The 16,066-nt window shown below is 46.8% G+C and overlaps 2 protein-coding genes across 3 annotated transcripts in view; one reads left to right on the top strand and one right to left on the bottom strand.

Moving 5' to 3' along the window:
* The window catches only part of LMBR1 (limb development membrane protein 1), a 187,529-nt gene that overhangs the window by 15,291 nt on the left and 156,172 nt on the right, over positions 1–16,066 (top strand). The window lies entirely within an intron of this gene.
* On the bottom strand, positions 11,250–12,140 carry LOC148501538 (sperm acrosome membrane-associated protein 6-like). Its single transcript, XM_088450379.1, has one exon. It carries the CDS (start codon positions 12,138–12,140, stop codon positions 11,250–11,252), a length of 891 nt encoding a protein of 296 aa, XP_088306505.1.

Here is a 16,066-nt window from a genome sequence, read left to right as displayed (position 1 = left end):
AGCGTGACTCAGCACCTGGGTTTTTTTTTTTTTTTCTTCATATATTTGATTTTATAGACAAAAGTGATAACATCCATATAATGGCAGTCCACACACCCTGTTGTTTGAATCTCCTACCAATTAGGATATTATCAGTTTTGAAGTGGGCAGTGATAAAACAAAGTGTAGCCAATCAGATCACTGGAATATTCACAGCCTCACAGATTATTTCAGCATACGAGTGGCTTGGTCTTGTTGGATTCAGCAATCTACCTACTCATGTGCCTGTGTAAGTGAAGGCAGTACAATGATATCAGGATGGTAATAGAAGAAAACAGAAGACCCCAGTCTGAGAAGGTGGATCATGTGTGGAGCTTGTCTAGGCTTGGAAGGTGACGTAAGTACATAAAGGTCTTATTCTGACCCCACTTATGCAGCTTGATTATCATCAAGCATCACACTTGAGACCACTCAGGCTCTGTAGATGGGCTAATATAGCAAGCAATATCATAGTATGTGTGCGGAGTGTCTCCCGGCCTTATGTCCTTCCTAACACACAACGGGACTGTGGGGGAACATCTACCACAGAGGTATCAGCCAGACAGGCCCTTTATATCACACTAAGAGAACCACGATCTGGTGTATATTGGCCACCTGACCTGGCAAGCCTGGCATAGCTAGAATCAGGGCCGGACTTGCCATCTGGCAGTTCTGGTAAACCTGCACTCTCCATTCCCAGGACTGGGGTGCAGGTGGCTTGTGACCACATTGCTTAAATAAATAAAAACAGAAAACTCAGCACTCACCATTGTTAAGTCACTCACAATAATAAATAAATAATGGGGTTTTGGTTCATGGATTGATCAATGCATTTAAGCCTGCAGCCCTCATCATGGGACCCCATTTCTCTACAGGTCCTACACTATATACAGGTTGAGTCTCCCATATCCAAATATTCCGAAATACGGAGGTTTTTTTTGGCATGACTGAGATAATGAAACCTTTGATTTTTGATGGTTCAATGTACACAAACTTTGTGTAAGGCACATATTATTAAAAATATTGTATAAAATTACCTTCAGGCTGTGTGTATAAGGTGTATATGAAACATAAATTAATTTCTACATCAGGTTCCATAGGGTATCCACAGGATACCTTGGGGTATAGGTGATGACGTCAGGCATAGAGTTAAGTTTTCAGCCTCCCAGGATGCACTAGGGTCCCCCTCCTATACCCCGCCCCCGAGCCAAAGCATCTTAGTTTTGTTGGTGCCCGGCTCGGAGTCTGAGCACATATTTAGAGGGGAGCTAAGAATAGCCCCTGAAGTTTCTTCAGGCAGCTGTGGCTGCACATCTGGGAGTACAGCATGGACAGTCACTGCTGACGTCCATGCCGTCTCCCCTACACCCCGCTGGTACCAGAACGCCGGTACTGATCCCGGGATGCTGGTAAGTATCTGGGATCACGGCTAGCGGTGACCCCAGATGCTTCGGACCATGGCCGGATTCAAGGGGAGCAGGTAAGCAGCGGGGGTCCCGCGGTGGGTCCCTGCTGAGCACATGGTCCTCAGTCCCCAGGCAGGGGGCTCCCTGGGGATTGGCTGCAGCGTGGAGCCAGGTACTAACCTGGCCTTCCTCTACCCCCCTGGGACACCGGGCCACAGCTGAGCGGCAAGCGCTGCGGCTTCCCAGGGGTTAATTGCATGCCAGGGGAGCGTGCCTTCCCTGTATACAGCCGGCGCCTCCCCCGCTGCACACAACCCTCTCTGCGCTGCCGATTGGTCCTGTGGCAGCGCTTCTACCCCAGGCCGGCCTCCTCTCTTTTCTCCTCGGTGGCCATCTTTGTATGGTGAACGCTGCTGAAGCTGCTGATCGGTGGCATCTCGGTCTGGGTCCCCCGGCATACCTCTCCTCCGTTGACTACAGGTCTGTGTATGCAGCGCTGTGTCCTACCAGACTCTGTGTCTGTGTAGTTGAGGATCAGTGCTGATAGTGCAGGGATTGATTTCTTTGCATCGTATGTGACTGCTGCTAGCGTCTGCTGCCTGTACTTTCACTTTCTACTGTCAGCCATTTTACTGTCCCTGCTCTTACTCTGCTAAAGCCCTTGCGGTGCGGTGATTGCAGGGTGGTTCTCCCACTATACTAACGAGTATCAGTGAGAGGGGTCACATACTTACCATCATGTCTGAGAGTGAAATTCCTCTCCAGCTTATGTGTACTAAGTGCAATGTACCAATAGCGGAGGGGGAGGGTAACGCGGAGGGGCTATGTCGGCAGTGTTATTTATTGGCGCGGCCAATTACTATCACGGCTCCGGTACAGGAACCTCCCTGGGCTTGTTTCGCTAAAGCGCTTACAACCCTAGTGGGCCAGTTAGCTCCGCCACCTGCGTTTTCCCAGATGGGATTGTCCCAGCAGTCAGTGGTGTCGTCACCCATGCAGGGGTTCCCGAGACAACTGATGGTACCCCACAGTCTCCCTATTTCCCCTCCCCAGGTTTCACAGGAGCCTGCATGGGTTAATTCACTGACAAATTCGGTACAGCATTTGACGGACTTGTTACAAGGGGAGTCTGTGTTGCGGCCTGTGGCGTCTGTCTGCTTATGAGGATGATGACGTGACGTCCGATGATGGGGAGATTCTGGATCTTTTTGACCAAGAACCACTCCGTACTAAAGAGTCGGATGCTAAGTCAAAGGTTTATATTGCTGGCCTTATTCGGGCAGTCAGCACGGCTTTAGTTATTGAGGATGACGATCCTCCGGTGTCCATGTCCAAATATGCCTTTTTCAAGGATATTAAGGGTGACGCCACAGTGTTTCCTCTTTCGGGTCAGTTAGTAGACCATTTAGAGGAGGTGTGGAAACACCCCGGAAAACGGTATCAGCCTCAGAGGCGCTTAGCCGTGGCTTATCCTTTTGCTGACAATTATTTTTCTAAGTGGGAATCCCTTCCACAGGTGGATTCTCATGTGACATGCCTAGTCCGAAGTGCCACCTTGCCCATGCCTTCCATGTCCTCCTTGAAGGATACTACAGACCGCAAGGTGGAAATCTGCCTAAAGTCCGTTTATTCCCTTGCGGGGGGGAGGGGGGCATCCAGACCGGCTATGGCCATATGTTGTGTAGCCAGAGCTATGGAGCGCTGGGCTGATAGTTTGGAGGCGTCTTTGGTCTTTGGACTCAGACTGTTCGGCTGAACAGGCCGAGTTGGTGGGCAATCTCTGGGATTCGGCCACTTACATCAATGAAGCGGCCTTGGATATCAGTATCCTCACCTCTAGGATTTCTTCGGCAGCTGTTGCTGCTCGTCGCACCTTATGGTTGCGATCTTGGAAAGCGGACGCTGATTCCGAAAAGGGCTTCGAAACTTTACCTTTTAATGGAAAAGTCCTATTTGGTCTGGATCTGGACAAAATTGTAGCTATGCTGGCAGCAGCCAAATCTGCATGTCTCCCGTCTGCTGCGGTCCCTTCAAATTCTGGCACGTCATCCTTTCGGCCTTACGGGGCCCAGGGTAGGCCTAAAGCACAGTCTTTTCCCCGTCAGGCTGGGCCCAAGAAATCGGCCAAGCCCAGGAAACGGGCCTGGAGTACCAGACGTCCGGCCCCTAAGTCAGATGACAAACCTGCGGCCTGACGGTCCGGGCCTCCCTTTGGGGGATCCCAAAGTGGGAGGCCGCCTGCTTCAGTTCGCCCAGCGTTGGTCGGTAACCACGACAGACAATTGGGTTCACGAGGTGGTTTCTCACGGATATGCCCTCTCCTTTCGGCACAGGTCCCCATCCCGGTTCTTCACCACAGGCCTTCCATTAGAACGGAACAAAGCCTTGGAACTGCGTAAGGTTTTGCACACTATGCTCCAGGCTGGAGTTTTAGTGCCTGTTCCATTCTCCCAGAGGGGCCAGGGTTTCTATTGCAATCTATTTTTGGTGCAGAAACCCAATGGGTCCTACTGTCCTATACTCAACCTCAAGGCCCTCAACAAGTCCTTGAGGGTGCCTCTGTTTCGGATGGAGACCCTACGGTCCATCATTCTGGTGCTGGAACTTGGGGATTACATGGTGTCATTGGACATCCAGGACGCTTACCTGCATGTCCCTATTCTTTTGCGCCATCAGCAGTTCCTCAGGTTAGCAATCCGCAACGATCACTCCCAGTTCCGTGCGCTACCTTTTGGCCTGGCGACAGCACCACGAGTGTTCACCAAGGTCATGGCGGCTCACCTGCGGATGCAGGGAATCCGCATGTTAACGTATCTGTTGGTGGCAGGTTCTCCAGAGCTCCTTTTACGCCATTTGGATCTGACGATTGCAGTGCTGCAACGTCACGGCTGGTTGATAAACTGGCAAAAGTCCACCCTGATCCCGTCTCAGAGGATTCTGCACCTCGGGGCCTTGTTTGACTCCAGGCAGCAGCGGATCTTTGTGATGGTGAAAAAGATCTCTGCTTTGCAGTTGAGGGTGCGCAGTTGTCTAGAGTGTCGCAGAGTGTCTCTGCACTCGGCGATGAGGTTGCTGGGCTCCATGGTGTCAGTATTCGACATGGTGGAATATGCCCAGTTTCACTCCAGACCTCTGCAGCAATTGATCCTGTCCAAATGGAATGGACGGCCTCAGAGTCTAAAGTCCCAGACGATTGTGCTCACTGCGAAGGTTCGCCTGTCTCTAGCCTGGTGGTCGACCCACCTCAACAGAGGTCGCCCATTTTGGGTGGCGAACTGGGTCCTGTTAACAACGGACGCCAGTCTTCGGGGCTGGGGAGCTGTCACGGGTCCACACTTGTTGCAGGGCAGGTGGACTCAGGCAGAAAAGGAGCTTCCAATAAACATCTTGGAACTCTGCGCGGTTTTCAATGTTCTCCAGCAGGCACATCGGGTTCTCTAAGGTCACCCCGTGCAGGTCCAGTCGGACAACGCCACCACCGTGGCCTACATAAATCGACAAGGAGGAACCCGAAGTCGGGCAGCACTCGCAGAGGTGTCCCGCATCCTGGTCTGGGCGGAGCGCAATCTCCCCGCTATATCAGCAGTATTCATCCCGGGAGTCCTCAACTGGGAAGTGGAGTTGGCAGGATGTACATCCGGGAGAATGGTCTTTGCACCAGGACGTCTTTCAACTTCTGGTGGACAGGTGGGGTCTTCCAGAGATGGACCTCATGGCGTCACGGCACAACAACAAGTTGCTGGTGTACGGGTCTCGAACAAGAGACGAAAAGGCGTCTCTGGTGGATGCTCTGTCCGTCCAGTGGACGTTCCAGTCTGCCGATCTCTTTCCACCATTTTTCCTTCTTCTGCGGGTAATCCGGAAATTCAAACAGGAAGGGGGTACACTCTTGTTGATAGCTCCCGAGTGGCCCAGACGGCACAGGTTCTCGGACCTCCAGAGTCTGTCCGTGGACATTCCTCTGCGGTTGCCACTGCGACCGGACCTGCTATCCCAAGGTCCTTGTCTTCACCCGGACCTGGCTTGGCTGTCTTTGACGGCGTGGCTGTTGAGACAGCCATGTTAAGGTCCAGGGGGTTTTCCAGCTCTGTGGTGCAAACCATGCTAAGAGCTCGGAAGCCATCCTCTGCAAGGATATACCATCGTGTGTGGCATACGTTCTTCCAGTGGTGTAGACTGAGAGGTTATGCCCCTCGGGAGTTCTCTCTGTCTAGAGTGTTGGCTTTCCTACAGGTGGGGCTAGACTATGGGCTTCGCCTTGCTTTCCTGAAAGTGCAGGTGTCTGCCCTGTCAGTCTGGTTCCATCGTAGGATTGCTGCACTCCCTGATGTGCGCACCTTTATGCAGGTGTTCTTCGCATTCAGCCACCTTTTGTTCCACCAGTGGCTCCTTGGAATTTGGCTGTGGTCCTGAGAGCTCTCCAAGGACCGCCATTTGAACCACTGGGCTCAGTGGACCTTAAATGGCTTACAGCTAAAACAATATTCCTTCTGGCCATTGCTTCGGCCAGACGTGTTTCTGACTTAGGGGCTCTCTCCTGTAGACCCCCTTTTCTGATTTTTCATAGGAACAGGGCGGTGCTGCGCACTCGTCCTGGATTCCTTCCCAAAGTGGTTTCAAGTTTCCACATCAACGAGGAAATCTTTGTGCCGGCTTTTAACTCACCTGACCTTTCAGTGGGTGAGGCCACTTTGGACGTTGTGCGGGCCTTAAGGATTTATGTTGACCGCACTTCTTCTTTTAGGAAGTTGGACGCCTTGTTTGTCCTCTATGGCTTCCGTAAAATGGGTTGGCCTGCTTCAAAGCAAACTTTGGCAGGTTGGATTCGTATGGCTATTTCAGAGGCTTATCTTCATGAAGGCCTTCCAGTTCCTTCCTCTGTGAGGGCACATTCCACTAGGTCTGTGGGTCCTTCGTGGGCAGCTTGACGTGGTGCATCTGCAGTCCAGATCTGCAAGGCTGCCACGTGGTCCTCTGTCCATACCTTTTGTGAGGTATTACGCTTTTGACACCTTTGCCTCTCAGGATGCTTCCTTCGGGCGGCAGATTTTCCTTTCAGCACAGGAGCGTCCCCACCCTTAAAGGATACTGCTTTGGGACATCCCCAAGGTATCCTGTGGATACCCTATGGACCCTGATGTTATCTCTATTTCTACGATGTCCATAGGGTTCCACAGGACTCCTGCCCTGTCGCTCCTGTGCTGCAGATGGGCTTTACTCTGGTCACCGTTTTTTTTTCGTTTCCCTCTGGTGAGAATGTGATTCTTGTGTGTGTCCAGATCTTTCTTCTCTCTCTTCCTTCTCCTCCTCCGGCCTATGGCTTGGTAGGTAACTGAGATGCCTTGGCTCGGGGGCGGGCTATAGGAGGGGGACCCTAGTGCATCCTGGGAGGCTGAAAACTTAACTCTATGGTGCCCGATGCCTGACGTCATCACCTATACCCCAAGGTATCCTGTGGAACCCTATGGATTTCGTAGAAATAGAGATAACAAAGGTAAGTTCTTACCATATCTCATATTTTCATTTCTGTACACAAACTTTGTTTGAACCACAAAATTATTGAATATATTGTATAAAATTCCCTGCAGGGTGTGTTTATAAGATGTATATAACACATAAATGCATTCTGTGTGTATATTTGGGACCTATTTCCAAGATATTTCATTATGGTATGCAATTATTCCAAAATACGGAATATTCAGTTATCCAAAATACCCCTGGTCCCAAGCATTTTGGATATTGGAGACTCAACCTGTATCATATTTATGGAAACATGGTAGCTGCTATCACAGAGTTTAAACTGAAAAAAACCCAAAAAACTGATATATAGTGTAGGACCTGCAGAGAAATGGGGTCCCGTGATGAGTGCTGCAGGCTTAAATGCATTGATCAATCCATGAACCAAAACCCCATTATTTATTATTGTGAGTGATTTTAACAATGGTGAGTGCTGAGTTTTCTGTTTTTAATTTTTATATATGTGTATATATATATATATATCTCAATCAACCGCCCACCCGGGTGTTTTTTGGGAGTACCGCAGCAGATATTGGCCGACTGCTTTGTAATGATCATGGTGTGCGGTAGCCTTTCTTGGTTTCTATGGGAGGTTTCTATGGGTTGGGTATATCAAGTGCTAGTATGCTTCGAATTCCAGAGCTTGGCCCCAGTAGCTAATGCCATCTCCACGTGGTGCTAGCCATTGTAGCCTATAAGCCACATTTTTCAATAGATATTGGGAGAGGGATCTGTAAGAACCCTCCACGGCAATGAGCGCTCGCACAAATGCATGGTCAGCAAACAGTGTATGTGCAGTGGGGTCCAGAAGAAGACAGAAAGTGATCACATTAGAGATCGCTTCACTTCTAACACATCGCAGGGGTGGGCTGCTATCCAGCATTAATACAGTCGGGTGATCGTAATTTCTTCTTGCCGATATAACAAATTATACCATGCCCCATAATATGATTATTTGACAGTTTACTTCAGAATAAGTAAATTTGTACTGAAGATCTCACAATTTAAAGCCTCTGAGACTGAAAGGGTCAAATCAACCAAATCTTTATTTGTTTTGGTTTGATAGTGAAAATAAATGATCAGCTGTATGTCAACATATATAATATTTGTAGTGTAGTTAATTGTGTATTTAATGGAAGTCGAAAATGTTTGGTACTGTACATGGTTTATTATTTTCAGTAGCATTATGGGGGTTTAGCTTTGACCTTTTTATGTTTACCAAGGGCAGTCATAAGGAAGATAGATAAGGATAATAGGGATATGTATGAATTTGTAGGCACGAGATATGTAGACAGAAGAAAAGGGAGCCAGACAATACAGGTGGAGACAATAGCACCTGCTTTCTTCTGCAATTTTTGCAGTTTGGTAAGCAAGCCCCTTGAGTTATTTTGAAGACTACTTTTTATGATGGGTATACACAAGTACGACGGATTGGCCATCCGGCCAATACGCCGTCCTATCTAACAATTGGTAAGTGCATACACACCGTCTTTAAGAGGCAGGGCGCCATTTGTATGGTGGTAGCATTGCAGAGCGAGTAAACTGAGAATGCAAATGTGCACTGTCTCGGCATGCATTGCTGGACACCATTAGATCTGTAGTAGTGCCCCCATATAGTGCCCCTGTAGAGCCGCTTGTACAAAAAAACTCCCAAAAAACACTTACCTTAGTCCCCGCTCCTGCATCCGCAGCCGTCATGTCCACCCGGCTGCTCCTCTGAACTATGGGAGAGACGTCATGACGTCTCTCCCATAGTGCGCATGGAGAGAGCTGGTAACTGGATTTCAGAAGAGAACTCCAGCCTCCGGCTAACGCGGCGCTGCAAGGAAGGAGCCGGGCGCCCGCTGGTAATAACATCTCAGCAGGCGTCCCGCTTAGAGCCTCCCTGCGGCACAGCCGGGCATGCATATGAATCATTCTGTATTATAGAAGAATTCATATGCATGCCCGGCTGTCCGTCCATTACCCCCAGGAATTTCATTTTTACCCCATGTGGGGTAAAGGGACCACTGCATTAGAATGTACTGTACAAAGAAGGGCAACTAAAATGGTGCAAGGTCTACACCACAAAACGTACCAGGAAAGACTAAAAGATCTTAATATGTATACTTTGGAATAGAGAAGGGAAAGGGGGGACATGATAGAAACTTTCAAATATATAAAGGGTTTTAACAAAGTAAAGGAAGGAGACATTCTTCAAAGAAAGAGAAGTATTACAACAAGAGGACATGTTCTGAAACTGGAGGGTGGTAGGTTCAGGGGAAATTTGAGGAAAAATTACTTCACAGAAAGGGTAGTGGACAAGTGGAATAGCCTCCCATCAGAGGTGGTAGAGGCTAAGACAGTGGAGCAATTTAAACATGCATGGGATAGACATAAGGATATCCTTCAGAAGAAGTAAGGATCAGTAAGGGTTGAGGTAACAATATGTTTAAAAATGGGACACACTAGATGGGCCAAATGGCTCTTATCTGCCATCAAATTCTATTTTTCTATGCTACTCATGGAGAAGAGAAACTTTTCTCTTCTCCAAACTGTTCTCCAAAAGTTGACACCATTTTTACATGGTGTTAAGGTTAGATAAAACAGAAAAACACACAATTGTGCAGAAAAAATACACTTAAAAAAATAGACAAAAAATAAAATTATATATATATATAATATAATCTAATCTCATTCCCTGATCAAAATAGGTCATGCGGTGACCAAAATTTGATCACACTCTGTGGCAAACTTAATGTTCATGGCACGTGCCCCTTGCAATCACTGCCTTAGCAAGAAGTCTGAAAAGATTAGAAATGGGGAGTGGGGGGGGGGTGCTTTGGGGCATGCCTGGTACTTACGCACATGCAGGGCTGCCCCCAAGCTAACCTGTCTCTGAATAGATGTCGTGCGCATCTATCCACCAGCGGTGATCGCTACACCACTATTTTTCACACCTACGGGACACTGCGGCCTGCGGGTGGGGATGTCACACGCCATGTTGTTTCAGCGTGGCACCGCCAAAAGGGCAGTGCGCATTCTGTCCCTTTGAAATTGGGCAGGACGCTATATATACACACAAACGTGTGTGTGTGTGTGTGTGTATATAATATATATAATGACATTCAACACAACACCAGCGTTCTGGGTGCCCAAACACTTCAGGCAGACTGCACTCACGCTGAAATTTCAATAATGGGTCCACAAGAACCTCAAGTTCAACGTTTCAGTTTATGAATCAAACTTTTGTCAGGAACAAATATAACAACATTAAGCTTACCTTTTTATAGATGCTTCACATAAATCTGGATACCTAGCATCTTCCATGATCCAGGCATGGCCCAGGTGTACAGCAGCTGTCGGCTGGGTACTCCTCCCCCAGGGTGGCAGCAGATCGGAGCAGGGATATTAGGCTCACTCGAAAGCCCCGGGCACAGGCTTGCTGACCGAGGAGGAGTAGGCCTGTTTTTGTACTTAATTCAACAATATTAATAATGTAGGGGGTTCCACCAGCGCTCACTGTAAATGGTGGCTGCAGATCTAGATGGGGAGGTCCTGTGTGCTCTCTTTGGTAAAAACAATAATATAAAATACCTGGTGACCTGCGCCTGTCAATTTAGTTGTAAATGCTACAATTAATATGTGCCCCATAATATTCAATTCCAAAGTACTGTGTGACTATTTGACCTATAAATATATGCTATTAAAGGTAATGTAACAAAAGAAACAATAACAGAAAATGGTATAAAGAAAATCCCTTTTTATTAGAGTCACAGTCCTTCAAGGATGATGGGGAGTAGCATGGAAAGGGGTACCATATGGATATACCAGGCTTAGAGGTGGGCGTCCCTCACCTCCAGTAAATGTGGATTATAAAGTCCTGGTGATGCTCCACCTGTGATAAATCTTCAATCTTCTTCTTGCTACCTTGTTGATTTCTTCTTCTGGCTGCAGTCGATGGTGCTGACTATACAGCCACTTAACTTCTGCAGTGCCCTCGAGGGTGAATGCTGCCTCAAATGCAGAATGAGGGAGCGTGTCTCTTGGGGGCTCGACTCTGCCATTTGCAGAGGAGACTAGATGGGCAGCCCGTGCTATATGAGCCGCTAGTAGAGAATGCGGCACCTCGCCAGGTGGTCGCAGTGTCTTCCGGGATTGATGTAACTTCTGGTGGTGCGGTCTAGCGAGATAATGCGGCCTGGACTGCGTCAGGTCCCGGGGATCTTGTAGTGAGAGAGTCTATGCCAGGATGTTAAAAGCAAACAGTCTTTGTGGGATAAACCTTGTAATAACAGGTGTTGATGAATGAACTCCTACGCGTGTCGGTCAAACAAAGCCTTCGTCCGTTTCTTTTTCAACATTAGTTGCATAGCGAAATCCATATATTACCATTATAGTTAGCATAAAGGAGATCAGTGCAATCACTGCAGTGATGGTGATGCAGGTTGGGATATTCGTTGATATTTTATTTTTAATCAGATCTTCTATGCTGACATGTTCCCGTGTCAGCTGCTTTGGCTCAGCACTGATGTCTGTGTGCAGGACGTCATCGAAATTATTCTCTAGCTCTGCATTTTCCGTTGCTACTCCCTGGGTCACTTTCAGGAAATAAAAGGACTCCGCTATTACATCGTTATCCTCATCCTTTATTTCACAAGCATATGTCCCCTGGTGGAATGATCGCATAGGCTCAATTAGAATGTGCAGGTCTGGTCCTGTATAAATACTGGTGAAGTAGCTCATATCAGTCACCCTGATGTTTCTAGCAAACTTCCATGTTACGGTTATGTACTCAGGAAGGGGAAAGGGCACGCTGCAATAAATGTTTGCTTTTGTCAACTCTAATACGTCGATATCTTCAAGTGGACACTCCACAGGTATCTGACAGTCCTCCACTGTACATTCATCACACTTAAAGACACGTGCCGTTTTTTGAAGACCGCAGGTGGATATACAGTTTGCAGCTGGATTCTGCGAGATAATTTGTTTCACACCGTTTATCAAAGATCTTATCTTGTGCTCAAAAGCCGCTGTCCAATCTTTTGAAGAAAGTGATGGCTGGATCTCATGGACCGTTTTATTAAAGCTTAACAAATACTCTGTAATTCTGCTCATCTGTAAATACGGTAGAAGAAGCTCATCCGTAGGTGTAGATCCTTTTCTTATTATATTCAGGCATTCAACTGCCTCCATCTGATGATGATGACCTTTGTCCATGCAAGATGACGTTTTGCCTCTATCTGAGTTCTGTTTTTTTGGAGGGAAAAAATCCGAACCTATCCGAGCCTGCACATCCCTAATTTGTTCTTATTTTCATGTCTTTATAAGTGATTATATATTGCACAGGAAAATATTAAACAGTCAGCAAAAATGTCTTGATGGGGGATTCAGGTTAAATATGCGAGAAAAATGGTCAGAATTTGCGCATTAGAATCCTATTGTGTATTAGTCATATATTTAAATGACCATGAAATCCTGTGTTACCTTGCCACTGCAGACAGACCATGCTTATTTCTCCTGCCTTATCATCAATATATGCAGTGACAGGCTTTATTTGTTCTTTTTGTATGCACCAGTCGACCTACGCTCTGTAGTTAAAACAATGAATAGGGAATAATACAACTGTACATGTGTCCATTAGAAAATGTTCTTACAGGATTGGAAAAGCTAAATTAAAAAAAAAAAAAAAAAAAAAAATTGGATTTGTACACCTGTAAGAAGCAAAAAATAACAGATAGGGTCAATGTGTGTGTATGTATGTTCGACGTTTCATGTTCTTGATAAAAGTCGTCCTGACTGAAACGTCGAACAGAGACATGTTGGAGTCGTGAGTCTTTCTTAGTCAGCCCTGTGAGTGCCGCGGTTTTTGCATGTTTTATTTTGGTTCCTAGACCTTCTGAGGGCACCCAGGCCAGTAGGTTCCATACTGTGGAGTGCCGGGGTGATTTTTTAATATATATATTTTTAATATACACTTTTTAATATACACACGGGTTGGGTATGGGATCCCGGCAGTCAAAATACCAACAGCTGCATCCCAACTGCCAGAAGCCCGACACTAATAGGCAAGTTCCCTACCACTAACCCTCACCTCTGCCCCGGGACCTAACCCTAACCTCCCCGCACTCTAAACCTAACCCTCCCTCCTTAGTGCCTAATCCTAATCCTTCCACTAGTGCCTAACCGTAATCCCTAACCTAACCCCAATGCTTGCCTTGGGTCAGTATACTGGATCTGCAAGCTTAAAGGCTCTATTTAGTACACATAAAAACCTTCTCTTAGTGATATAGCCCCTATAGGTTTCAATGGGGAGCGATCAATTATGCTATGATAGAAACGTTCAAATATATAAAAGGTTTTAACAAGGAAAAGGAAGGAGACATTCTTCAAAGAAAGAGAAGTATTACAACAAGAGGACATGTTCTGAAACTGGAGGGTGGTAGGTTCAGGGGAAATTTGAAGAAAAATTACTTCACAGAAAGGGTAGTGGACAAGTGGAATAGCCTCCCATCAGAGGTGGTAGAGGCTAAGACAGTAGAGCACTTTAAACATGCATGGGATAGACATAAGGATATCCTTCAGAAGAAGTAAGGATCAATAAGGGTTGAGGTAACAGTATGTTTAAAAATGGGGCAGACAAGGTGGGCCAAGTGGTTCTTATCTGCTGTCAAATTCTGTTTCCCTTGTCTCCCCATTTTACCAGGACAAAGAAAGTACACTGTTGTAAATTGCAAACACTGTTATCGTGTTGGATAAATGAATAGTTCATTGGCAAAAAAAATTAAATACATAGGCAAAAGTAATTGTGCCATGTAAAGTCACACCTTCTCTTGTACGAAGATGAGGTCATGGGGATGAACAGAAATGGCCGACATTAAAGTAAATAAATATTGTGTTCTGGAGATGTTTTCCCTTTTATTCGTGCAAATGTGTCCCACCACAAACAGTGGAAATTTCGGATTCCCATTCATTGATATATGCTTCAGAGTTGTTGTTATTGTTAGAATAGAGTAGTATCTATATTTCCAATTGTTCAGTCATAAGATTTGGCAAGATTTCTTTTTGTAATGAAAAAATATATTGCTAGTTACCTCTCCTTATGAATATACCAAAATATATCAGGCAGGTTTCCTTATAGTCAGAAATACAATTCTAATGAATAAGTTTAAAAAAAAATCTTTAAAGGTGCCTACACACGTACCGATTTTTTTTTTTTTTTTTACACGATCTGGCCAATTCCGACGCGTTGGAACGAAAGATCATGTAAAAAATGCCCAAATCGTGAGTCCACAATCACGATGCGATGCGCGTCCCCCTGGTCGTACATCACATCGTCAGATCTGCCATACTGTAGGGCAGATCTGACATTCGCGACGCACTGTAAAAAGTCTGGATGCAGGAGAGATCGTATGAAGATTGGACACCAAATCGTGTGCAGAGCTGCCGGGGAGAGTTTCAATGGAAATCGTACACATCGGTTGACTGTGAGCACATTGCTATGCGTCTGTAGGCACCATAAAAACTATTAAGCCACGCAGACACATAGTGTTTTAGACAGTTTTGTTTGGCCAGCATTTCTTATGTGGTCGGCAGCTGCCAAACCAAATAAACATCTACTGGAGATTGATCAGATGTTATTTAGGATTCCATAATATACACTGATGACTGATGCTGTGCAGTACACAGATCTTGCTGCTGTGTTGACTTGTGTTTAGCTATTTCAGTATGTTCAAGAGAAGTAATTTGAAAGGTTAGTGCAGTGATTCCCAACCTCGGTCCTCAAGGCACACTAACAGTCCTGGTTTTAGTGATATCCATGGTTGAGCACAGATAGTTAAATCAAAATAACTGAGGTACTTTAAAAGTCACCAGTGCTTAAGTGTGGTTATCCTTAAAACCTGGACTGTTAGTGTGCCTTGAGGACCGTGGTTGGGAACTCCTGGGTTAGTGATTAGTTTTACTGTCTCAGGTCTTCTGTATTTAGGAATGAAGGGAAATTGAGATACAGTCAGTAGAGATCATTTGCAGACATGTACATTGTCCTGGAAATGTGTTCATTGAGCAAAAAATAATATATTATATATAGTGAGAACAAGTGCCTTTATAGTATAGTAAATTTTATAAATGCGGTACACTGCTTAATAATAGAATGCGTACTGTCTATACCTATTTATATAGGCATTTGGTTTGTCTTTTCTTGGATCCAGTATTTGCTCTATCACAGGGGTCTTCAATCCGTGGCCATTCCCTGTGGCCCGCCGATGGTTACTGTAGTCTAGACTGCAGTAAGTGCAGTCTGCATTACACACAGAAACAAACACACCGGTGCCCGCAGCAGTGTGTTTGTTTCGACAGCCAGCCAATGAGAGTCAGACAGACTCTCATTGGCTGCTGCGCCCACTACAGGAGCCGGGCTAAAGCTCACTCATGAGCTCCATCTTCCGGCTCCCACAATGGGTGATGGGAGAGATGTCATGACGTCTCTCCCATACTTCAGAGCGGGCCGGCCCGGGAGGACGGAGGAACGGATGGCGGCGGGAGCAGGAGCAGGGATTCAGGTGAGTGAATTTTTTTTTTTTTTTATTGTACGTGTGTGTCTTTAGCTGCACTGCTGGGGGGGGGACCACTACTGGGGGCACTGCATTGGGGGGGGACTACTACTTGGACCACTACTGTGGGGGGGGGACACCACTACTGACTGGGGGCACTGCATCGGGGGACCACTACTGGCGACACTGCATCAGAGGGGACCACTACTGGGGGCACTGTATAGGGGGGGGACTACTACTGGGGGCACTATATAAAGGGCCCTACTATGGGCACTGCATAGGCGGGACCTCTACTGGGGGCACTGCATAGGAGGGGACTACTACTGGGGGCACTGCATGGGGGGACCACTACAGGGGGAACTGTATAAGAAGCACTGCATAGGGGGCATCACTACTGTGGGCCTGCATAGGGGGGACTACTACTGGGTGCACTGTATAAGGGGCACCACTGGGGGCACAGCAGCGGGGGGACTACTCCTGGGGCCCACTGCATAGGGGGGACCACTACTGTGGGCACTGTATAAGAGGGAACTGCAGAGGGGGGCAGTTATGGCACATAAATAAAATTGTAGGAGGGGGCAGTTATGGGTTATA

The sequence above is a fragment of the Taudactylus pleione genome, unplaced genomic scaffold, assembly GCF_031769625.1.
Source record: "Taudactylus pleione unplaced genomic scaffold, aTauple2 ptg000517l, whole genome shotgun sequence".
NCBI lineage: Eukaryota > Metazoa > Chordata > Amphibia > Anura > Myobatrachidae > Taudactylus > Taudactylus pleione.
This window is presented reverse-complemented; position numbering and strand designations above follow the sequence as displayed.

Excerpts from the sequence above, each read along its gene's own strand:
- LOC148501538 (XM_088450379.1), bottom strand. The coding sequence starts at position 12,140 with ATGGACAAAGGTCATCATCATCAGATGGAGGCAGTTGAATGCCTGAAT.